Genomic DNA, 25,206 nt, shown 5'->3' with positions numbered 1-25,206 from the left:
TTTAGAGTCAGTAGAAAGGCCTCTTTAGTGTCCTAAGTTTTCATAACTGTGACCTTAATTGCCTACTGTAAGCTGTTACTTTCTTAACGACCGTTCCACAGGTGCATGTTCATTAATTGTTCATGGTTCATTGAACAAGCATGGGAAACAGTGTTTAAACCCTTTACAATGAAGATCTGTGAAGTTATTTGTATTTTTACAAATGATCTTTGTTTCTTTTTTTGTTTATTATAATGTAACATATTATAGCGTAAAATATTATAACACATTATAACATATCATATGTTAATATTATAAAGTGTTGTACTTGCTTATAACAGCAATAAAGTAGCAATATATTCTAAATCTTTAACTTTTTCTTTGAGTTGTCTTTAGGCTTCAGAATGAATGCCTCCTCGTGGCCTATGTTCCTCCTGAGAACCCTGACTGGAGCAGAGATGGCACCAGCCACAGCTTTTAAAAAGGTCAAGAAAGAAAAATGGAACATTTCACATTGGACCATAAAGCTTTACTGTAGTGTATTGTAGTGTATCAATGATTTACGTGTGTGTACATAAACAGATCTGTCTGGTCTGGACTAACAGAGTTCTCTGTGTGTGTATATAAACAGATCTGTCTGGTCTGGACTAACAGAGAGTTCTCTGTGTGTGTATATAAACAGATCTGTCTGGTCTGGACTAACAGAGAGTTCTCTGTGTGTATATAAACAGATCTGTCTGGTCTGGACTAACAGAGTTCTCTGTGTGTGTATATAAACAGATCTGTCTGGTCTGGACTAACAGAGAGTTCTCTGTGTGTATATAAACAGATATGTCTGTTCTGGACTAACAGAGGTCTCTGTGTGTGTATATAAACAGATCTGTCTGGTCTGGACTAACAGAGAGTTCTCTGTGTGTGTATATAAACAGATCTGTCTGGTCTGGACTAACAGAGAGTTCTCTGTGTGTATATAAACAGATCTGTCTGGTCTGGACTAACAGAGAGTTCTCTGTGTGTGTATATAAACAGATCTGTCTGGTCTGGACTAACAGAGAGTTCTCTGTGTGTGTATATAAACAGATCTGTCTGGTCTGGACTAACAGAGAGTTCTCTGTGTGTGTATATAAACAGATCTGTCTGGTCTGGACTAACAGAGAGTTCTCTGTGTGTATATAAACAGATCTGTCTGGTCTGGACTAACAGAGAGTTCTCTGTGTGTGTATATAAACAGATCTGTCTGGTCTGGACTAACAGAGAGTTCTCTGTGTGTGTATATAAACAGATCTGTCTGGTCTGGACTAACAGAGAGGTCTCTGTGTGTGTATATAAACAGATCTGTCTGGTCTGGACTAACAGAGAGTTCTCTGTGTGTGTATAAACAGATCTGTCTGGTCTGGACTAACAGAGTTCTCTGTGTGTGTATATAAACAGATCTGTCTGGTCTGGACTAACAGAGAGTTCTCTGTGTGTATATAAACAGATCTGTCTGGTCTGGACTAACAGAGTTCTCTGTGTATATATAAACAGATCTGTCTGGTCTGGACTAACAGAGGTCTCTGTGTGTGTATATAAACAGATCTGTCTGGTCTGGACTAACAGAGAGTTCTCTGTGTGTATATATAAACAGATCTGTCTGGTCTGGACTAACAGAGGTCTCTGTGTGTATATATAAACAGATCTGTCTGGTCTGGACTAACAGAGAGTTCTCTGTGTGTATATAAACAGATCTGTCTGGTCTGGACTAACAGAGTTCTCTGTGTGTATATAAACAGATCTGTCTGGTCTGGACTAACAGAGAGTTCTCTGTGTGTGTATATAAACAGATCTGTCTGGTCTGGACTAACAGAGTTCTCTGTGTGTATATAAACAGATCTGTCTAGTCTGGACTAACAGAGAGTTCTCTGTGTGTGTATATAAACAGATCTGTCTGGTCTGGACTAACAGAGTTCTCTGTGTGTGTATATAAACAGATCTGTCTGGTCTGGACTAACAGAGTTCTCTGTGTGTAGGAACCCTCCATGCCCTCCCAGAACCTCTTTAAACCTGGGATGAAGCTAGAAGCAGTGGACAAGAAGAACCCCTACCTGATTTGCCCGGCAACCATCGGAGAGGTCAAAGGTAACAAGATATTTTTATATGACCCACCTTTACCCCATCTCTTTGGAGGACAACTTTATAACTGTACCTCTATAATGGTTGTTATTTACTATAACACTATTGTTCCTTTGTCCCCTATTTGCCGTATGATTGATGTATCTCCTGCTACGTCTTACTGTTTGTTATTGTAATCTTTATTTTTAGGTGATGAGATCTTTGTGATGTTTGACGGCTGGAGAGGGGCCTTCGACTACTGGTGCCAGTTTGACTCCAGAGACATATTCCCTGTAGGATGGTGTTCTCTGACCAGGCACAGCATCCAGCCTCCTGGCAACTTCTGTAAGTATCTCAACCTCACCACTAGAGGACAGCAGAGCCCTGCTTTCTGATGCGTTTGACCTGTCTGTCTGTCACCACGGGTGCTGCTGGCCCAGGGTTTCTTTCTGAAGCTGCCTGAATGAGCAGAGCTGGATGAGAAAAACAAACTGTTTCTTTCTGCGAGGATTTCGCTGGCTGTTTTCCCCTATTTCCTGTGCTATTTCCTTTATATTTGACTAAAATACAACTAGTAGGTTTACTACAATTAGTACTTTTCCACTGGTAATAATATTCCTTAATGTGTTCCACTGGTGTACATTCAAGCAGGATTGTCCTTCACACATTGCATTTGGGTCTAGTTTGCTTGTAAAAAGCAAAGATTATATATATCGTTATTTTGTATTGCCTTTTTTTTTGACAGGTTAAGATAATTTTCTGATTCAAGTAAATCATTGTAAATATATGATTGTGAGCTTCGTAATATCTTCCTTAATGTGTTATCTGTTTAACACTCTACTGCACACAACCTTTTTGCCCCCATATCATTTAAAAAAATTCCTACACATGACAATATGAGATGACATGTCTGTAAACAAGCCAATGAGGTGCAGAAGTTGGTATGACGTATCAATTGGGGGAGGGACCTTCTTACAGGAAGCAGAGCGACCTGAGTGCATGGTTTAAGTGAAGGGTACAATGCATTTCATTATTTTGCATGTTTAAATAGAGACAATAAAAAATATGTACTTGTGTAGGAACCTCTAAAGCAGAATATTTGATAGGTTTTAAACATTTAGTTTTTATATTTATTCAAAAAATGAAATGTTATTTTGTTGCCTCAGGGCAACATTGTGCAGTCGGGCTACTTTTCTTTTTGCCTCAGGGCAATATCATGCTCAATGAAAGACGTGTAAAAGGATGGCCTTGGACAATGTTTGGCCAACATATCCACTGACATTCACAGGCAGTGGACACAGAGACATTCCATTCTAGCCTAATCTGATAGAGAGGGCCATGAACTTTAGGACAATGACAGCTAGGAAGAATGGGCCCCAGAATGTAGTTTATGCGCAACTTGTATTTTTCGAATGAAAAGAGTGCTTCTTTGTACTACGTTCCCCTTAATCTGTTGTTGGTCTTAAACATTAGTTTCAAGTTCTATTCTGTCTTTTTTTCAATAGATTTTTTTTTCAATTATTGATACATTATCAAAAAGCATAAAACTTACCAAAAAATAGTATGAAATATTTGTAATAATGAACAACCAAATGGTGTGCAGTACAGGGTTAATTCTTCATCACGTCCTACAGCAGCAGCTGGTGTTGATTCTTAATGCTAGATTACTACATGTAGCTGTATTGTTCAGACCTATTTGTTCATGTCAAGCTGTGACCAATTATTGTTCCTTCTCAGCATACCACAGGGTATGTGTTGCTTTTCATAACCCTTTGATTGGTAAACCCTCATAGTAAGGCTGATGATCACGGGGCCTTTATTTCATCTATTGTACACAGACTTCCCTTGGCTTTCTTCAATTCCTCAACTTGACCCATTTTTCATAGAAATCTACCCATTTCTTAAATCATTTCTGGTTATTTTTAAGTAATATGTTCTTAACACCAAACAAACTAAAATAGAGAAGTAATTAACTCTTAATTCCATGACAAATGAAAGGGGTTTAACACAACGTTGACTCACCTACCAATCATTTTAAATGTGTGAATGATTTCAGCTCAGACACACTTTCCTTCAGTGCAGGAAGAATGTTGTTTTGCCTTATTTAATAGAGCCTGATTACCAGCCAGGGCCTGTCATCCCTGCTACCGTGCTGTATGCTCGTTTTGATAGGTTTTAGCATACACAAAACATCCAGCAGTCTTCTATACTCCACATTACCAGCCAGGGCCTGTCATCCCTGCTACCGTGCTGTATGCTAGTTTTGACACAAAACATCCAGCAGTCTTCTATACTCCACATTACCAGCCAGGGCCTGTCATCCCTGCTACCGTGCTGTATGCTAGTTTTGACACAAAACATCCAGCAGTCTTCTATACTCTACACTATCTATCACTTTACTTAGAGAGTCAAAACAACTCTCCCAGTACAGCTTCATGATCTCTTGTGCTATAAAGCTTCAAGCTGCTCTCTACAGCTCCGACAGGGGACTTGATATGGATAGCGTTAAGACTTCTGACAGAGGTTGTATCCCAAATAGCCCCCTATTCCCTATATAGTGCACTGCAAATAGCCCCCTATTCCCTATATAGTGCACTGGTCAAAATGAGTGCACTATAAAGGGAATATGGGGCCATTTGGGATACAGTCTGTGACTGATGGTGGTAGTTATGTGTCTTTCAAACTGGCCTCAATCTGGTCCTCTTCCCCCGAGCCACTGGCATGTTTACAACTGTCTTCCTGTGTTTATTGTGTGTGTGTCTGTTTGTCATCTGTGTGTGTGTGTGTGTGTGTGTGTGTGTGTGTGTGTGTGTGTGTGTGTGTGTGTGTGTGTGTGTGTGTGTGTGTGTGTGTGTGTGTGCCACGGTGTAGGTGCAGAGAGGATATAGTATGACGTGGAGATGGATGCATCTCTTCTCTCAGCAGAACTTTAACTGTTAGGAAACACACACTTCCTCTATCTCAGTATCAGTAACAGTCAGTTGGGGGGGGGGGGGTTACTACCACCGTGTTCAGGTCAACGGCTCACATTTCTCTGACTGAAAAAAGTATTTATCAGGCTTCAAATGTATATCTCTTTTGCTATGTTTTTTAAAGATGCAATATGCAGAAATCGCTCTGCTATTTCCTGACTGCTAAAATTCTAATAGTTCTCCTGATTTCAGTTTGTTCCTAAACAACCAATATACGGTACAATGATTCTCTACACCATCTAAAGAGCTGTGAGTAGAATCATTGTGCCATCTAAAGAGCTGTGAGTAGAATCAAAGTGACACATTGCTGCTTTTAAAAGAGGTAATGACATTTATCATTTTTAGTCATTTTACATTTTTTTATTTATTTTTTATGTTCCGTTAAACTTTTGTTTGGTTTGATCATAATTTCTACCAAGTTTTATTACAAATCTTTTATAAGAAGTTATCAATGCAACTTGATAATTTGATGCAGAAGTTTAGATGGAGAAAAAGGTTTCCTTCCCGTAGCTGCTTTTAGAGAGCATGAGATCTATCCTCAGAGTGGGGACTATCCTCCTCCCTCTCCCTTCCAATTTGAGTCTGATGAGGGGATAATTGGCAGAAGATTGGTCTCAGTGATGAGCCATCAGAGGGATGTGGGGGGTAGAGAGGGTGTGGTTGAAGGGGCGGGCTCACACTTTACCCACGTCTCTATTGTTGAACGTCCCCCTGGTTGAGACGGGACAGTCTGGTGGGAAAAGAGTTCTGCCGGACACACAGTGGAGAGAACAGCCCACTGATTATATTGCATTTACATTTCAATAGTTTTCTCGTACACTATTTTAGTTTTTCTTTTCATTAACAGTGATTGAGTAATCAGATTAAGGGATGTAAGAAAGTGTACATTTGATCCATTATAAAATAAACATTATTTTAGTTTTTTGATTTAAGAGAAGGAACGTGAGAATCTTTAAACAATAAGCCATTCAATGACCTTATGAAAGTACATTCAGCCCAGTCTGTTATAACCTAGAACACTGCTGTCAGTTTGATCAGAGAATCATTTCTAGACTAAATCCTTCCCATACTAATGTACAGTTAGGAATGTGTTCATTTCATTTTCCTCATTAGCAAAAGGCTGTTTTGGGTTTCCAAATTCAGATGTTTATTTTTTTTATTTTAGCAATCAGAAAATAATAAATATTTAAAAATATGTTTTTTGTATAATTTTGATCCTGATATATAGTTACTTTTTTCCTTAAACATTAACTCTCTTTATTGTAGATTTTATAAAAATAAAAAGTAGTTTAGCTTTGAGTTGCCAACTTTGACTTTTTCATCAAAGTCAAATTAACTTTAGTTTCATGAGGTGAAATTAACTTTAGTTTCATGAGGTGAAATTAACTTTAGTTTCATGAGGTGAAATTAACTTTAGCGGATGTGTCATACAATTAAACATAGTTCATCAAATTACGTTTTCGTGGTGTTTTTAAAATATTTTTTACTAGCAGCCAAACGATTTACGTCTTGGTGTTCTACTGTTAGAGTAGAGAAAGACAATTACAAAAGAAAAGTGTAATTTTAGTATTGTGAATAGATTTTCTTCATTCATAAAATAATAATTGAATCCCATTGTATAAAAATGCCACACAAATGCTCTTCATCAGTAAATGAGGAATAAACGGTTGCTTTTTCAAAACAAACACTGTAGAACACACTTTCATTCTTATTTACCACTTCAATTCAAGTAACATGATGAGTCATCTTCATGAACTATGTGTTTGTAAGAAACACTACAGGAGTGTCCTGAAGTTAGTTTCTAGCTGCTGTCTTTGGTTGTGTCTCTTCTACCTCACAAGCATTAGTTATGCATGATGGGAAAACAACAGCCTCTTCATTTTAGAACAGACCATTTATGAATTTATTAGGGGAACCATTTCCTATAGTTCACAGTCCTACACCCTAACTACACCGGCAGGCTGCCAAGCAACACCCCCATGTATTATTGTTTCATTATAACCTGAAGTAAATAACCCTCAGGTCATTTCTCTGGCTCCATGGTGAAACAACCAAATGAGCAGCGTTGAGGTCTTGTGTTCTGGAGATGAAGCCGTCTTTGTTTGCCTCAGATCAGTCAGATTAGAAGGAGACTTTCTGAAGCAGGAGGGCTGCTTCCCAAATGACACCCCATTCCCTTTATAGTGCACTACTTTAGACCAGGGTAAATGGCACCCTATTCCCTTTATAGTGCACTACTTTAGACCAGGGTAAATGGCACCCTATTCCCTTTATAGTGCACTACTTTAGACCAGGGCAAATGGCACCCGATTCCCATTATAGTGCACTACTTTAGACCCTATTCCCTTTATAGTGCACTACTTTAGACCAGGACCCCTATAAAGGGCACAGGGTGTTATTTGAGACAGACAGGGTATCTAAAGCCGTGGCTGCTCCGTGCTCCCTGCCACTGTTTCCTGCCCCTATCCAAGCCGTCTTTCACCAGGTCCTCCAGGGACGTCTGAATAGGCTTGGGTTACGGAGAGAGGGATGAGGGACCCCCCCCCTCTTTTTGGGTTCTGAGTCAGGGAGACCCCTCTCTCCCCTTTCCTCCCATTCTCCTGGAGGGTTGTCTGAGCCTTCTAATGCAGCCTACAGGGGACCTCTTGTGCCCATTCCTCAATCGGGGTCCTCTCATCCATTTGAACCTTTTACACCCCCCCCACCCCTCTCCCCAGGCACCCCACCTCTCAACCCCCCACCCCTCAGAGAGTTGGGCCTGGCGAGGAGAGTGAACGGCAGGTGACCGATGAGCACTGTCAATATAGCTCTTTGATCACATGCATAAAACCCTTCCCCCTTTACCCCTCCCTCCCACCCCTCCTCCGCCTGCTAGCCTCATCCACCCCCCTCCTCTTTCCCCGCGATGCAAATCAGCCCTTCAGCTCTCTGCTGCTCTGCTCTGTTCATTCACAGGGACAGAGGGAGGGGCCACTAGTAGCTAGCTCCTCCTGTTTCTAATAGCGCCTCAGTCAGGCAGCAGCAGCATGGGGCTTTGTTGTGGACTGGAGCTGGACAGAGAAAGAGAGAACGAGGGAAGGAGAGAGAAATAGGGAGAATAGAGAGAGAGAGGAAGAGGGAGAGAGAGAGAGAGAGAGACCCTGAAGTTAACCAGGGCTCAAACTAGTAAAGAGGGACTGTTCTGTTGTTGTGGACTACTACTGCTGCTGTTGCTGCCCGGAAACGTAACACCGTGTTGGGAGTTCCTGGTGAGTTTGCTGCCTCTGCTTTTGTCTGGTGTCTATTTTTAACTGGTGGTGGCTGTTCAGTTCCTCTTCCTCTCACGTGAGAGCCGGCGTTAGACTTCGTCTTCGTTAGCAGTCCGTTTCTAGAAAGGAGGGAATCCACGGTTTGTGTGAATGAATGGCTGTTGCATCTCAGTCCCCCGTAGATGTACTTAATGCAGATGATGTAGCTATTGTTTGCATGGCCCTGACTGTTTCAACCACTCTCTTTGTTTGCTTTGGTTGATTTGAATGATTGAAATGAGGGCTCATAGGGAACAGTCACTGATATTCAGGACTACTGGTCTCTGCTCAGGGTTGGTATATGTGTCTACCGGCTATCGTATAATGTACATATGTTCAATCAATTTATGACTGTTAAGACAACGTCATTTTGTTAGAACCGTGCAATAGAACCATGCAAATTGCTTCATAAATGTAAATTCCAGAATATAATACATTTAAATACACTATTTAGTCCTTAGAGAATTGCTTTACTCTCTTATGTTTATGGAAATATTCACCCATCTTTTTATGCAAAAACCTTGTTTCTAATTATTGGAACATCCTGAAGTACAAGGACTTTTCCATCAAGTTAAATATTTTTTCAGTATAAAAATAATTGTTCTGTTTGATGTTTGACACAGTAACAGATTGTTTAAATGGGTCTACCTGGGGCTATCAGTACCACCCTACCCCCTCTCTAAACCCCAGTCCTCCCCTGGTCTACCATACTACCTCCTCTCTAAACCCCAGTCCTTCCCTGGTCTACCATACTACCTCCTCTCTAAACCCCAGTCCTTCTCTGGTCTACCATACTACCCCCTCTCTAAACCCCAGTCCTCCCCCGGTCTACCATACTACCTCCTCTCTAAACCCCAGTCCTTCTCTGGTCTACCATACTACCTCCTCTCTAAACCCCAGTCCTTCCCTGGTCTACCATACTACCTCCTCTCTAAACCCCAGTCCTTCCCTGGTCTACCATACTACCCCCTCTCTAAACCCCAGTCCTCCCCTGGTCTACCATACTACCTCCTCTCTAAACCCCAGTCCTTCCCTGGTCTACCATACTACCTCCTCTCTAAACCCCAGTCCTTCTCTGGTCTACCATACTACCTCCTCTCTAAACCCCAGTCCTTCTCTGGTCTACCATACTACCTCCTCTCTAAACCCCAGTCCTCCCCTGGTCTACCATACTACCTCCTCTCTAAACCCCAGTCCTCCCCTGGTCTACCATACTACCTCCTCTCTAAACCCCAGTCCTTCCCTGGTCTACCATACTACCTCCTCTCTAAACCCCAGTCCTTCCCTGGTCTACCATACTACCTCCTCTCTAAACCCCAGTCCTCCCCTGGTCTACCATACTACCTCCTCTCTAAACCCCAGTCCTCCCCTGGTCTACCATACTACCCCCTCTCTAAACCCCAGTCCTCCCCTGGTCTACCATACTACCCCCTCTCTAAACCCCAGTCCTCCCCTGGTCTACCATACTACCTCCTCTCTAAACCCCAGTCCTCCCCTGGTCTACCATACTACCTCCTCTCTAAACCCCAGTCCTTCCCTGGTCTACCATACTACCTCCTCTCTAAACCCCAGTCCTCCCCTGGTCTACCATACTACCCCCTCTCTAAACCCCAGTCCTCCCCTGGTCTACCATACTACCTCCTCTCTAAACCCCAGTCCTTCTCTGGTCTACCATACTACCTCCTCTCTAAACCCCAGTCCTTCTCTGGTCTACCATACTACCTCCTCTCTAAACCCCAGTCCTTCCCTGGTCTACCATACTACCCCCTCTCTAAACCCCAGTCCTCCCCTGGTCTACCATACTACCTCCTCTCTAAACCCCAGTCCTTCCCTGGTCTACCATACTACCTCCTCTCTAAACCCCAGTCCTTCCCTGGTCTACCATACTACCTCCTCTCTAAACCCCAGTCCTCCCCTGGTCTACCATACTACCTCCTCTCTAAACCCCAGTCCTTCTCTGGTCTACCATACTACCCCCTCTCTAAACCCCAGTCCTCCCCCGGTCTACCATACTACCTCCTCTCTAAACCCCAGTCCTTCCCTGGTCTACCATACTACCTCCTCTCTAAACCCCAGTCCTTCTCTGGTCTACCATACTACCTCCTCTCTAAACCCCAGTCCTCCCCTGGTCTACCATACTACCTCCTCTCTAAACCCCAGTCCTCCCCTGGTCTACCATACTACCTCCTCTCTAAACCCCAGTCCTTCCCTGGTCTACCATACTACCTCCTCTCTAAACCCCAGTCCTTCCCTGGTCTACCATACTACCTCCTCTCTAAACCCCAGTCCTCCCCTGGTCTACCATACTACCTCCTCTCTAAACCCCAGTCCTTCTCTGGTCTACCATACTACCCCCTCTCTAAACCCCAGTCCTCCCCTGGTCTACCATACTACCTCCTCTCTAAACCCCAGTCCTCCCCTGGTCTACCATACTACCCCCTCTCTAAACCCCAGTCCTCCCCTGGTCTACCATACTACCCCCTCTCTAAACCCCAGTCCTCCCCTGGTCTACCATACTACCTCCTCTCTAAACCCCAGTCCTCCCCTGGTCTACCATACTACCTCCTCTCTAAACCCCAGTCCTCCCCTGGTCTACCATACTACCTCCTCTCTAAACCCCAGTCCTTCCCTGGTCTACCATACTACCTCCTCTCTAAACCCCAGTCCTCCCCTGGTCTACCATACTACCCCCTCTCTAAACCCCAGTCCTCCCCTGGTCTACCATACTACCTCCTCTCTAAACCCCAGTCCTTCCCTGGTCTACCATACTACCTCCTCTCTAAACCCCAGTCCTTCCCTGGTCTACCATACTACCTCCTCTCTAAACCCCAGTCCTTCCCTGGTCTACCATACTACCTCCTCTCTAAACCCCAGTCCTTCCCTGGTCTACCATACTACCTCCTCTCTAAACCCCAGTCCTCCCCTGGTCTACCATACTACCTCCTCTCTAAACCCCAGTCCTCCCCTGGTCTACCATACTACCTCCTCTCTAAACCCCAGTCCTTCCCTGGTCTACCATACTACCTCCTCTCTAAACCCCAGTCCTCCCCTGGTGTACCATACTACCTCCTCTCTAAACCCCAGTCCTCCCCTGTTCTACCATACTACCCCCTCTCTAAACCCCAGTCCTCCCCTGGTCTACCATACTACCCCCTCTCTAAACCCCAGTCCTCCCCTGTTCTACCATACTACCTCCTCTCTAAACCCCAGTCCTCCCCTGGTCTACCATACTACCTCCTCTCTAAACCCCAGTCCTCCCCTGGTCTACCATACTACCTCCTCTCTAAACCCCAGTCCTCCCCTGGTCTACCATACTACCTCCTCTCTAAACCCCAGTCCTCCCCTGGTCTACCATACTACCCCCTCTCTAAACCCCAGTCCTCCCCTGGTCTACCATACCACCTCCTCTCTAAACCCCAGTCCTTCCCTGGTCTACCATACTACCTCCTCTCTAAACCCCAGTCCTTCCCTGGTCTACCATACTACCCCCTCTCTAAACCCCAGTCCTCCCCTGGTCTACCATACTACCCCCTCTCTAAACCCCAGTCCTCCCCTGGTCTACCATACTACCTCCTCTCTAAACCCCAGTCCTCCCCTGGTCTACCATACTACCCCCTCTCTAAACCCCAGTCCTTCCCTGGTCTACCATACTACCTCCTCTCTAAACCCCAGTCCTTCCCTGGTCTACCATACTACCTCCTCTCTAAACCCCAGTCCTCCCCTGGTCTACCATACTACCCCCTCTCTAAACCCCAGTCCTTCCCTGTTCTACCATACTACCCCCTCTCTAAACCCCAGTCCTCCCCTGGTCTACCATACTACCTCCTCTCTAAACCCCAGTCCTTCCCTGTTCTACCATACTACCTCCTCTCTAAACCCCAGTCCTCCCCTGGTCTACCATACTACCTCCTCTCTAAACCCCAGTCCTCCCCTGGTCTACCATACTACCTCCTCTCTAAACCCCAGTCCTTCCCTGGTCTACCATACTACCTCCTCTCTAAACCCCAGTCCTTCCCTGGTCTACCATACTACCTCCTCTCTAAACCCCAGTCCTCCCCTGGTCTACCATACTACCTCCTCTCTAAACCCCAGTCCTCCCCTGGTCTACCATACTACCCCCTCTCTAAACCCCAGTCCTCCCCTGGTCTACCATACTACCTCCTCTCTAAACCCCAGTCCTTCTCTGGTCTCAAAGCATGTGGTTTATATTCACACTGCACCAGGGAGCTCAATGGTTCTGATTCCCTCCAGAGCTCCCAGTTCAAACTGAAATGGAAATATTATAGGAGGGAGAGCTGGGTAATACGGCTTGAGGCGTGGTCAAACACACACACACACACACACACACACACACACACACACACACACACACACACACACACACACACACACACACACACACACACACACACACACACACACACACACACAGGCCCCGACCCAACCCCCAACCAGTCATCTAGGCCGCCAGGCAGGAGCCACACTTCTCAGCCCCAGTAGTAGCGCCCCTCACCGCCCCGGGGCTCCAGACCTCCTGGCTACCGGGTCATTGGGTCAGCCTGAAATGACCCGTCATGATTAACTCCTTACACTCCTACTGCAGAACACAGGACAGGTTTAACGGAATGGAATGGAAGGCTCTATGTTAGAACAACTAGGGGGACAGTTTAATATAAACTGAATGGAAGGTTCTATGTTAGAACAACTAGGGGGACAGTTTAATATAAACTGAATGGAAGGTTCTATGTTAGAACAACTAGAGGGACAGTTTAATATAAACTGAATGGAAGGTTCTATGTTAGAACAACAAGAGGGACAGTTTAATATAAACTGAATGGAAGGTTCTTTGTTAGAACAACAAGAGGGACAGTTTAATATAAACTGAATGGAAGGTTCTATGTGAGAACAACAAGAGGGACAGTTTAATATAAACTGAATGGAAGGTTCTTTGTTAGAACAACTAGGGGGACAGTTTAATATAAACTGAATGGAAGGTTCTATGTTAGAACAACTAGGGGGACAGTTTAATATAAACAGAATGGAAGGCTCTATGTTAGAACAACTAGGGGGACAGTTTAATATAAACTGAATGGAAGGTTCTATGTTAGAACAACAAGGGGGACAGTTTAATATAAACTGAATGGAAGGCTCTATGTTAGAACAACAAGAGGGACAGTTTAATATAAACTGAATGGAAGGTTCTATGTTAGAACAACAAGAGGGACAGTTTAATATAAACTGAATGGAAGGTTATATGTTAGAACAACAAGAGGGACAGTTTAATATAAACTGAATGGAAGGTTCTATGTTAGAACAACAAGAGGGACAGTTTAATATAAACTGAATGGAAGGTTCTATGTTAGAACAACAAGAGGGACAGTTTAATATAAACTGAATGGAAGGTTCTATGTTAGAACAACAAGAGGGACAGTTTAATATAAACTGAATGGAAGGTTCTATGTTAGAACAACAAGAGGGACAGTTTAATATAAACTGAATGGAAGGCTCTATGTTAGAACAACAAGGGGGACAGTTTAATATAAACTGAATGGAAGGCTCTATGTTAGAACAACAAGAGGGACAGTTTAATATAAACTGAATGGAAGGTTCTATGTTAGAACAACTAGGGGGACAGTTTAATATAAACTGAATGGAAGGTTCTATGTTAGAACAACTAGGGGGACAGTTTAATATAAACTGAATGGAAGGTTCTATGTTAGAACAACAAGAGGGACAGTTTAATATAAACTGAATGGAAGGTTCTATGTTAGAACAACAAGAGGGACAGTTTAATATAAACTGAATGGAAGGTTCTATGTTAGAACAACAAGAGGGACAGTTTAATGGAATGGAAATGAAACTTTGTCTTGACTTGGAACTAAAATATGTTTTTGTTTATTGCTCGCTAAGCTGTTGTGGAGAGGTGGAGTATTGTAGTGTGTCTGTATGTGCTAGAGCAAATGTGTGTGTGTGTGTGTGTGTGTGTGTGTGTGTGTGTGTGTGTGTGTGTGTGTGTGTGTCTCTGTCTGTGTGTGTGTGGGGGGGTAGCCCTGCCCCTAGTGAGTGATCTTTCCCTCCTTGTGAAACAAAACACTCGTCTGTTCTTCCCCCACTTTCCCTCATCTCTCAATGAAACCCTTTCCCAAGCTGCTTAAGCAGCCATAGAGGCATTTTGCTGGCCCTTCGAGAACGCTGTAGAGCCAGCCATAGGGGCATTTTGCTGGCCCTTAGAGAACGCTGTAGAGCCAGCCATAGAGGCATTTTGCTGGCCCTTCGAGAACGCTGTAGAGCCAGCCATAGAGGCATTTTGCTGGCCCTTAGAGAACGCTGTAGAGCCAGCAATAGGGGCATTTTGCTGGCCCTTAGAGAACGCTGTAGAGCCAGCCATAGAGGCATTTTGCTGGCCCTTAGAGAACGCTGTACAGCCAGCCATAGAGGCATTTTGCTGGCCCATAGAGAACGCTGTAGAGCCAGCCATAGGGGCATTTTGCTGGCCCTTAGAGAACGCTGTAGAGCCAGCCATAGAGGCATTTTGCTGGCCCTTAGAGAACGCTGTAGAGCCAGCCATAGGGGCATTTTGCTGGCCCTTAGAGAACGCTGTAGAGCCAGCCATAGAGGCATTTTGCTGGCCCTTAGAGAACGCTGTAGAGCCAGCCATAGAGGCATTTTGCTGGCCCTTAGAGAACGCTGTAGAGCCAGCCATAGAGGCATTTTGCTGGCCCTTAGAGAACGCTGTAGAGCCAGCCATAGGGGCATTTTGCTGGCCCTTAGAGAACGCTGTAGAGCCAGCCATAGGGGCATTTTGCTGGCCCTTAGAGAACGCTGTAGAGCCAGCCATAGAGGCATTTTGCTGGCCCTTAGAGAACGCTGTAGAGCCAGCCATAGAGGCATTTTGCTGGCCCTTAGAGAACGCTGTAGAGCCAGCCATAGAGGCATTTTGCTGGCCCTTAGAGAACGCTGTACAGCCAGCCATAGAGGCATTTTGCTGGCCCATAGAGAACGCTGTAGAGCCAGCCATAGGGGCATTTTGCTGGCCCTTAGAGAACGCTGTAGAGCCAGCCATAGAGGCATTTTGCTGGCCCTTAGAGAACGCTGTAGAGCCAGCCATAGAGGCATTTTGCTGGCCCTTAGAGAACGCTGTAGAGGCAGCCATAGGGGCATTTTGCTGGCCCTTAGAGAACGCTGTAGAGCCAGCCATAGAGGCATTTTGCTGGCCCTTAGAGAACGCTGTAGAGCCAGCCATAGAGGCATTTTGCTGGCCCTTAGAGAACGCTGTAGAGCCAGCCATAGAGGCATTTTGCTGGCCCTTAGAGAACGCTGTAGAGCCAGCCATAGAGGCATTTTGTTGGCCCTTAGAGAACGCTGTAGAGCCAGCCATAGAGGCATTTTGCTGGCCCATAGAGAACGCTGTAGAGCCAGCCATAGGGGCATTTTGCTGGCCCTTAGAGAACGCTGTAGAGCCAGCCATAGAGGCATTTTGCTGGCCCATAGAGAACGCTGTAGAGCCAGCCATAGGGGCATTTTGCTGGCCCTTAGAGAACGCTGTAGAGCCAGCCATAGGGGCATTTTGCTGGCCCTTAGAGAACGCTGTAGAGCCAGCCATAGGGGCATTTTGCTGGCCCTTAGAGAACGCTGTAGAGCCAGCCATAGAGGCATTTTGCTGGGCCTTAGAGAACGCTGTAGAGCCAGCCATAGGGGCATTTTGCTGGCCCTTAGAGAACGCTGTAGAGCCAGCCATAGAGGCATTTTGCTGGCCCTTAGAGAACGCTGTAGAGCCAGCCATAGGGGCATTTTGCTGGCCCTTAGAGAACGCTGTAGAGCCAGCCATAGAGGCATTTTGCTGGCCCTTAGAGAATGCTGTAGAGCCAGCAATAGAGGCATTTTGCTGGCCCTTAGAGAATGCTGTAGAGCCAGCCATAGAGGCATTTTGCTGGCCCTTAGAGAACGCTGTAGAGCCAGCCATAGAGGCATTTTGCTGGCCCTTAGAGAACGCTGTAGAGCCAGCCATAGAGGCATTTTGCTGGCCCTTAGAGAACGCTGTAGAGCCAGCCATAGAGGCATTTTGCTGGCCCTTAGAGAACGCTGTAGAGCCAGCCATAGAGGCATTTTGCTGGCCCTTAGAGAACGCTGTAGAGCCAGCCATAGAGGCATTTTGCTGGCCCTTAGAGAACGCTGTAGAGCCAGCCATAGAGGCATTTTATTGGCCCTTAGAGAATGCTGTAGAGCCAGCAATAGAGGCATTTTATTGGCCCTTCGAGAACACTGTAGAGCCAGCCATAGAGGCATTTTGCTGGCCCTTAGAGAATGCTGTAGAGCCAGCAATAGAGGCATTTTGCTGGCCCTTCGAGAACACTGTAGAGCTAGCCATAGAGGCATTTTGCTGGCCCTTAGAGAACGCTGTAGAGCCAGCAATAGAGGCATTTTGCTGGCCCTTAGAGAACGCTGTAGAGCCAGCCATAGAGGCATTTTGCTGGCCCTTAGAGAACACTGTAGAGCCAGCCATAGAGGCATTTTGCTGGCCCTTCGAGAACGCTGTAGAGCCAGCCATAGAGGCATTTTGCTGGCCCTTAGAGAACGCTGTAGAGCCAGCCATAGGGGCATTTTGCTGGCCCTTAGAGAACGCTGTAGAGCCAGCCATAGAGGCATTTTGCTGGCCCATAGAGAACGCTGTAGAGGCAGCAATAGAGGCATTTTGCTGGCCCTTAGAGAACGCTGTAGAGCCAGCCATAGAGGCATTTTGCTGGCCCTTAGAGAACGCTGTAGAGCCAGCCATAGAGGCATTTTGCTGGCCCTTAGAGAACGCTGTAGAGCCAGCCATAGAGGCATTTTGCTGGCCCTTAGAGAACGCTGTAGAGCCAGCCATAGGGGCATTTTGCTGGCCCTTAGAGAATGCTGTAGAGGCAGCAATAGAGTCATTTTGCTGGCCCTTAGAGAACGCTGTAGAGCCAGCCATAGAGGCATTTTGCTGGCCCTTAGAGAATGCTGTAGAGGCAGCAATAGAGGCATTTTGCTGGCCCTTAGAGAACGCTGTACAGCCAGCAATAGAGGCATTTTGCTGGCCCTTCGAGAACGCTGTAGAGCCAGCCATAGAGGCATTTTGCTGGCCCTTCGAGAACGCTGTAGAGCCAGCCATAGAGGCATTTTGCTGGCCCTTCGAGAATGCTGTAGAGGTCTGCTCTCTACTAGACAACCAGTCTAGAGTTCTGTTGAAATAGGAGATGCTTATCAGGGCATATTTGACACACACACACACACACACTGCTACTAATAATAAAACTCTGAATCGTGGACTGACTTGTGCGGCCGGTGCCACTGGCTGCTTTTGTGTGATTACCCACAATGCCTTTCAATGTCTTTCTCTGGATGTGCCATTTTTTCCACCTCTATTGATGGACGGGTTGACGTGATGCTTTGAATGGCAGATCTCCTCCTAGACCTTCCACTCCTTTGTGTTGCTGGGCCAGATAGAGAGACAGGGACCAGAAGGAGAGGAGGCATTGAGCTCCAGTAGAATTTAAAAGTCTAAGTCAGTAGTCTGCTAGTCATGATAAGAATTAGTTATAAACGACAGCTGAGATTAAATAGAGCAGTAATGAGAGAAGGATATTTGAATATGGTCGTTTTACCTGCTGCTGAATGAATGAATTACATTTTTTAATGAATGAAAAAAAGAAATTCATGTCAAATCGCCAATTGGCAACCCGTCCCTTATGGGATTAATTGACACATAAACAAACATTAGAATAATTCACTATGATAATTAAATGATAATTCTTCTTCCAGTCTTCTCTGCATTGCGCATAAAGAGTGAACAAATAAACTATATATATATATATATCTCAATACCTAATAGAAATAAGGTTATCCTGCTATTGTCTGTCATTATAGATGGTCTAGGGATGTGTTTAGTCCTGTCTATATAATAAGTGTCTTTATAGATGGTCTAGGGATGTGTTTAGTCCTGTCTATATAATAAGTGTCTTTATAGATGGTCTAGCGATGTGTTTAGTCCTGTCTATATAATAAGTGTCTGTCATAGATGGTCTGTTTAGTCCTGTCTATATAATAAGTGTTTGTCATAGATGGTTTAGGGATGTGTTTAGTCCTGTCTATATAATAAGTGTTTGTCATAGATGGTCTAGGGATGTGTTTAGTCCTGTCTATATAATAAGTGTTTGTCATAGATGGTCTAGGGATGTGTTTAGTCCTGTCTATATAATAACTGTTTGTCATAGATGGTCTGTTTAGTCCTGTCTATATAATAAGTGTTTGTCATAGATGGTCTGTTTAGTCCTGTCTATATAATAAGTGTTTGTCATAGATGGTTTAGGGATGTGTTTAGTCCTGTCTATATAATAAGTGTCATTATAGATGGTCTAGGGATGTGTTTAGTCCTGTCTATATAATAAGTGTCTTTATAGATGGTCTAGGGATGTGTTTAGTCCTGTCTATATAATAAGTGTCTTTATAGATGGTCTAGGGATGTGTTTAGTCCTGTCTATATAATAAGTGTCTTTATAGCTGGTCTAGCGATGTGTTTAGTCCTGTCTATATAATAAGTGTCTGTCATAGATGGTCTGTTTAGTCCTGTCTATATAATAAGTGTTTGTCATAGATGGTCTAGGGATGTGTTTAGTCCTGTCTATATAATAAGTGTCTTTATAGATGGTCTAGGGATGTGTTTAGTCCTGTCTATATAATAAGTGTTTGTCATAGATGGTCTAGGGATGTGTTTAGTCCTGTCTATATAATAACTGTTTGTCATAGATGGTCTGTTTAGTCCTGTCTATATAATAAGTGTTTGTCATAGATGGTCTGTTTAGTCCTGTCTATATAATAAGTGTTTGTCATAGATGGTTTAGGGATGTGTTTAGTCCTGTCTATATAATAAGTGTCTTTATAGATGGTCTAGGGATGTGTTTAGTCCTGTCTATATAATAAGTGTCTTTATAGCTGGTCTAGCGATGTGTTTAGTCCTGTCTATATAATAAGTGTCTGTCATAGATGGTCTGTTTAGTCCTGTCTATATAATAAGTGTTTGTCATAGATGGTCTAGGGATGTGTTTAATCCTGTCTATATAATAAGTGTCATTATAGATGGTCTAGGGATGTGTTTAGTCCTGTCTATATAATAAGTGTCTGTCATAGATGGTCTAGGGATGTGTTTAGTCCTGTCTATATAATAAGTGTCTTTATAGATGGTCTAGCGATGTGTTTAGTCCTGTCTATATAATAAGTGTCTTTATAGCTGGTCTAGCGATGTGTTTAGTCCTGTCTATATAATAACTGTTTGTCATAGATGGTCTGTTTAGTCCTGTCTATATAATAAGTGTTTGTCATAGATGGTCTAGGGATGTGTTTAGTCCTGTCTATATAATAAGTGTCTTTATAGATGGTCTAGGGATGTGTTTAATCCTGTCTATATAATAAGTGTCTGTCATTATAGATGGTCTAGGGGTGTGTTTAGTCCTGTCTATATAATAAGTGTTTGTCATAGATGGTCTAGGGATGTGTTTAGTCCTGTCTATATAATAAGTGTCTTTATAGATGGTCTAGGGATGTGTTTAGTCCTGTCTATATAATAAGTGTTTGTCATAGATGGTCTAGGGATGTGTTTAGTCCTGTCTATATAATAAGTGTCTTTATAGATGGTCTAGGGATGTGTTTAGTCCTGTCTATATAATAAGTGTTTGTCATAGATGGTCTAGGGATGTGTTTAGTCCTGTCTATATAATAAGTGTCTTTATAGATGGTCTAGGGATGTGTTTAGTCCTGTCTATATAATAAGTGTTTGTCATAGATGGTCTAGGGATGTGTTTAGTCCTGTCTATATAATAACTGTCTTTATAGATGGTCTAGGGATGTGTTTAGTCCTGTCTATATAATAAGTGTTTGTCATAGATGGTCTAGGGATGTGTTTAGTCCTGTCTATATAATAAGTGTATTTATAGATGGTCTAGGGATGTGTTTAATCCTGTCTATATAATAAGTGTCTGTCATTATAGATGGTCTATGGATGTGTTTAGTCCTGTCTATATAATAAGTGTTTGTCATAGATGGTCTAGGGATGTGTTTAGTCCTGTCTATATAATAAGTGTTTGTCATAGATGGTCTAGGGATGTGTTTAGTCCTGTCTATATAATAAGTGTCTTTATAGATGGTCTATGGATGTGTTTAGTCCTGTCTATATAATAAGTGTTTGTCATAGATGGTCTATGGATGTGTTTAGTCCTGTCTATATAATAAGTGTTTGTCATAGATGGTCTAGGGATGTGTTTAGTCCTGTCTATATAATAAGTGTCTTTATAGATGGTCTATGGATGTGTTTAGTCCTGTCTATATAATAAGTGTCTTTATAGATGGTCTAGGGATGTGTTTAGTCCTGTCTATATAATAAGTGTTTGTCATAGATGGTCTAGGGATGTGTTTAGTCCTGTCTATATAATAAGTGTCTTTATAGATGGTCTATGGATGTGTTTAGTCCTGTCTATATAATAAGTGTTTGTCATAGATGGTCTAGGGATGTGTTTAGTCCTGTCTATATAATAAGTGTTTGTCATAGATGGTCTAGGGATGTGTTTAGTCCTGTCTATATAATAAGTGTCTTTATAGATGGTCTAGGGATGTGTTTAGTCCTGTCTATATAATAAGTGTTTGTCATAGATGGTCTAGGGATGTGTTTAGTCCTGTCTATATAATAACTGTCTTTATAGATGGTCTAGGGATGTGTTTAGTCCTGTCTATATAATAAGTGTCTTTATAGATGGTCTAGGGATGTGTTTAGTCCTGTCTATATAATAAGTGTTTGTCATAGATGGTCTAGGGATGTGTTTAGTCCTGTCTATATAATAAGTGTTTGTCATAGATGGTCTAGGGATGTGTTTAGTCCTGTCTATATAATAAGTGTTTGTCATAGATGGTCTAGGGATGTGTTTAGTCCTGTCTATATAATAACTGTCTTTATATATGGTCTAGGGATGTGTTTAGTCCTGTCTATATAATAAGTGTCTTTATAGATGGTCTAGGGATGTGTTTAGTCCTGTCTATATAATAAGTGTTTGTCATAGATGGTCTAGGGATGTGTTTAGTCCTGTCTATATAATAAGTGTTTGTCATAGATGGTCTAGGGATGTGTTTAGTCCTGTCTATATAATAAGTGTCTTTATAGATGGTCTAGGGATGTGTTTAGTCCTGTCTATATAATAAGTGTTTGTCATAGATGGTCTAGGGATGTGTTTAGTCCTGTCTATATAATAAGTGTTTGTCATAGATGGTCTAGGGATGTGTTTAGTCCTGTCTATATAATAAGTGTTTGTCATAGATGGTCTAGGGATGTGTTTAGTCCTGTCTATATAATAACTGTCTTTATATATGGTCTAGGGATGTGTTTAGTCCTGTCTATATAATAAGTGTCTTTATAGATGGTCTAGGGATGTGTTTAGTCCTGTCTATATAATAAGTGTTTGTCATAGATGGTCTAGGGATGTGTTTAGTCCTGTCTATATAATAAGTGTTTGTCATAGATGGTCTAGGGATGTGTTTAGTCCTGTCTATATAATAAGTGTCTTTATAGATGGTCTAGGGATGTGTTTAGTCCTGTCTATATAATAAGTGTTTGTCATAGATGGTCTAGGGATGTGTTTAGTCCTGTCTATATAATAAGTGTCTGTCATAGATGGTCTAGGGATGTGTTTAGTCCTGTCTATATAATACGTGTCTGTCATTATAGATGGTCTAGGGATGTGTTTAGTCCTGTCTATATAATAAGTGTCTGTCATAGATGGTCTAGGGATGTGTTTAGTCCTGTCTATATAATAAGTGTTTGTCATAGATGGTCTAGGGATGTGTTTAGTCCTGTCTATATAATAAGTGTCTTTATAGATGGTCTAGGGATGTGTTTAGTCCTGTCTATATAATAAGTGTTTGTCATAGATGGTGTAGGGATGTGTTTAGTCCTGTCTATATAATAAGTGTCTTTATAGATGGTCTAGGGATGTGTTTAGTCCTGTCTATATAATAAGTGTCTTTATAGATGGTCTAGGGATGTGTTTAGTCCTGTCTATATAATAAGTGTCTTTATAGATGGTCTATGGATGTGTTTAGTCCTGTCTATATAATAAGTGTTTGTCATAGATGGTCTAGGGATGTGTTTAGTCCTGTCTATATAATAACTGTTTGTCATAGATGGTCTAGGGATGTGTTTAGTCCTGTCTATATAATAACTGTTTGTCATAGATGGTCTAGGGATGTGTTTAATCCTGTCTATATAATAAGTGTTTGTCATAGATGGTCTAGGGATGTGTTTAGTCCTGTCTATATAATACGTGTCTGTCTTTATAGCTGGTTTAGGGATGTGTTTAATCCTGTCTATATAATACGTGTCTGTCTTTATAGCTGGTTTAGGGATGTGTTTAATCCTGTCTATATAATACGTGTCTGTCTTTATAGCTGGTTTAGGGATGTGTTTAATCCTGTCTATATAATACGTGTCTGTCTTTATAGCTGGTTTAGGGATGTGTTTAATCCTGTCTATATAATACGTGTCTGTCTTTATAGCTGGTTTGGGGATGTGTTTAATCCTGTCTATATAATACGTGTCTGTCTTTATAGCTGGTTTGGGGATGTGTTTAATCCTGTCTATATAATACGTGTCTGTCTCTATAGCTGGTTTAGGGATGTGTTTAATCCTGTCTATATAATACGTGTCTGTCTTTATAGCTGGTTTAGGGATGTGTTTAGCTACAAGGCCCTGTCTATATAATACGTGCCCTGTATACCAAGCTGTTTAAATGCAAATATTTCAACCCTTAGAGAACCTCACCCCTAGAAACCCCATTGTCTGTATATTAGACTAGCTTTTCATTTGGTTCAACTGTCTTTGAAACTATTGACTGGCATCGCAGTGTTATAACAAACCTAAACCTCATAGTAGTAATGGTAGGTTTGAGTTTAGTAACTGAACATGTAACAGTAGCCCAGTGTTGTGATCTAGGTGAGATGAAGGCAGGCTGTCTGCAGAAGGGGATTACCTGGCTGGTCTCAGGGGAGCCTGACCCCTGACCTCTGTAATGAAAGGGGGGAGGGCCCCAGACAAAAGTCTTGTTAGACCCAGAGAACAAAACACACTGGAAACGTATCCCTTATCCCCAATGTGATGGAATACTCTGGTATGTCTCACCTTTTCCTCCTCTTAAAGATTCCTGCCTCTACTGTTTCCTTTTCCTCCTCTTAAAGATTCCTGCCTCTACTGCTTCCCTTTCCTCCTCTTAAAGATTCCTGCCTCTACTGCTTCCCTTTCCTCCTCTTAAAGATTCCTGCCTCTACTGCTTCCCTTTCCTCCTCTTAAAGATTCCTGCCTCTACTGCTTCCCTTTCCTCCTCTTAAAGATTCCTGCCTCTAATGCTTCCCTTTCCTCCTCTTAAAGATTCCTGCCTCTACTGCTTCCCTTTCCTCCTCTTAAAGATTCCTGCCTCTACTGCTTCCCTTTCCTCCTCTTAAAGATTCCTGCCTCTAATGCTTCCCTTTCCTCCTCTTAAAGATTCCTGCCTCTACTGCTTCCCTTTCCTCCTCTTAAAGATTCCTGCCTCTACTGCTTCCCTTTCCTCCTCTTAAAGATTCCTGCCTCTACTGCTTCCCTTTCCTCCTCTTAAAGATTCCAACCATTCCTTCCACTGACCCAATGTTTTGAGGGGAAAATGGGCGAACAGCGAACACTTGAAATGTAGCCAACCAACACGAGGAGTGGAAATGTGACGCTTTGGATATTTTAAAGACCCTTTGGCCGCCTGGCTGGAGCTGAGGGAGGTAGATTGTTTGTGTGTAGGATTGGAAGTAGTATTATGTATGAAGTCTGACTTTGAGCTGTAGCTTTTGAATCAAAGCGGGAAGATCATAGTTGTTATTCATGTGTGTCAGACAGTGTTTGATCTACTGGTGCTGCAGAGTGTAGACTCGCTTCACCTCAGTGGAATTCTTAACTCGTATCGGAACAGACAGTGATTGATTTGTGTGTGTGTCCAGGAAGTCCTCTTGTTTTGCCTCCCAGAACCGTAGCTCCCCTTTTCATACGCCTTAATACCATGGATTGATTCAACAATAGCTGTATTGAAATGCAACATTATTAAATGAACCTTGGGTAAGAAACAGAAACAGCCATGGTCATTATAAGCTACGTTTTCAGTTGTTGTGAATGACTGAATTCCTGGTGATATTGCAGTGGCAAATAACTTCCCATCGTGATTTTCTAATTCCACCTTTTGCCTTTCCTCTCGTTTCAGTCACCCTCCCCAAGGCCCTCTTCCTCCCAGCCTCCTCCTCTCCCCCCACCCCCTCCAGACGCTCCATGCAGTCCCCCTCCTCCTATCGCCTGCCCCACCCGCTGCCCCCTCTGCCCGTGCGGAAGGGGGTCCGTGGCCGGCGCCCCAAACTGCAGACCATCGCCCTGCTCAAGGCAGCGGCGGAGGCAGCAGCAGAGGCTGCTCTGAATGGTACGCCACAGGTCTCCGGCTCCCAGCTAGCACCCAGACCCCATAAGAAGAGGGGGCCCAAGCCCGGGAGCAAGGTAAGGGGCTATGGTCAATGAACCAGTTTCCTGGATCCAGATTGAGTTTAGTACTGGACTGAAAAAGTATGCTTATTGGTACAGCATTTGTATTGTCTATCTGTTTAATGAAATGTACATGTGTGACTGGTTGCAGTGATTGGCTCCAGTTAACACTCCTGGAGGAATTTTATGTCCAGTCCAATCAATATGATACACGATGTACACGATGTTGAATGTCATCATCACAGTGGTATTATTACAGTGGGGGTGCTGTGTAGTGTCAGTATATGATAGGAATCAAAGAGTTGTCAGTGAACAAGGTTGTGTTTGTTCA

The 25,206-nt window shown here is 43.2% G+C and overlaps 1 protein-coding gene across 4 annotated transcripts in view; it reads left to right on the top strand.

Moving 5' to 3' along the window:
• scml2 (Scm polycomb group protein like 2) overlaps positions 1–25,206 on the top strand; it is a 69,292-nt gene that overhangs the window by 18,967 nt on the left and 25,119 nt on the right. For all 4 annotated transcript variants that reach the window (XM_038979748.1, XM_038979746.1, XM_038979747.1 and 1 more), the window contains 4 exons: positions 376–464; positions 1,989–2,097; positions 2,281–2,415; positions 24,607–24,890. In XM_038979748.1, the coding sequence (XP_038835676.1) occupies positions 376–464; positions 1,989–2,097; positions 2,281–2,415; positions 24,607–24,890 (617 nt within the window). The remainder of the gene's footprint in view (positions 1–375; positions 465–1,988; positions 2,098–2,280; positions 2,416–24,606; positions 24,891–25,206) is intronic.

Source organism: Salvelinus namaycush, chromosome 40, assembly GCF_016432855.1.
Source record: "Salvelinus namaycush isolate Seneca chromosome 40, SaNama_1.0, whole genome shotgun sequence".
NCBI classification, from domain to species: domain Eukaryota; kingdom Metazoa; phylum Chordata; class Actinopteri; order Salmoniformes; family Salmonidae; genus Salvelinus; species Salvelinus namaycush.
The sequence above is the reverse complement of the archived record's forward strand: the minus strand, read 5'-3'. Positions and strand labels throughout refer to the sequence as shown.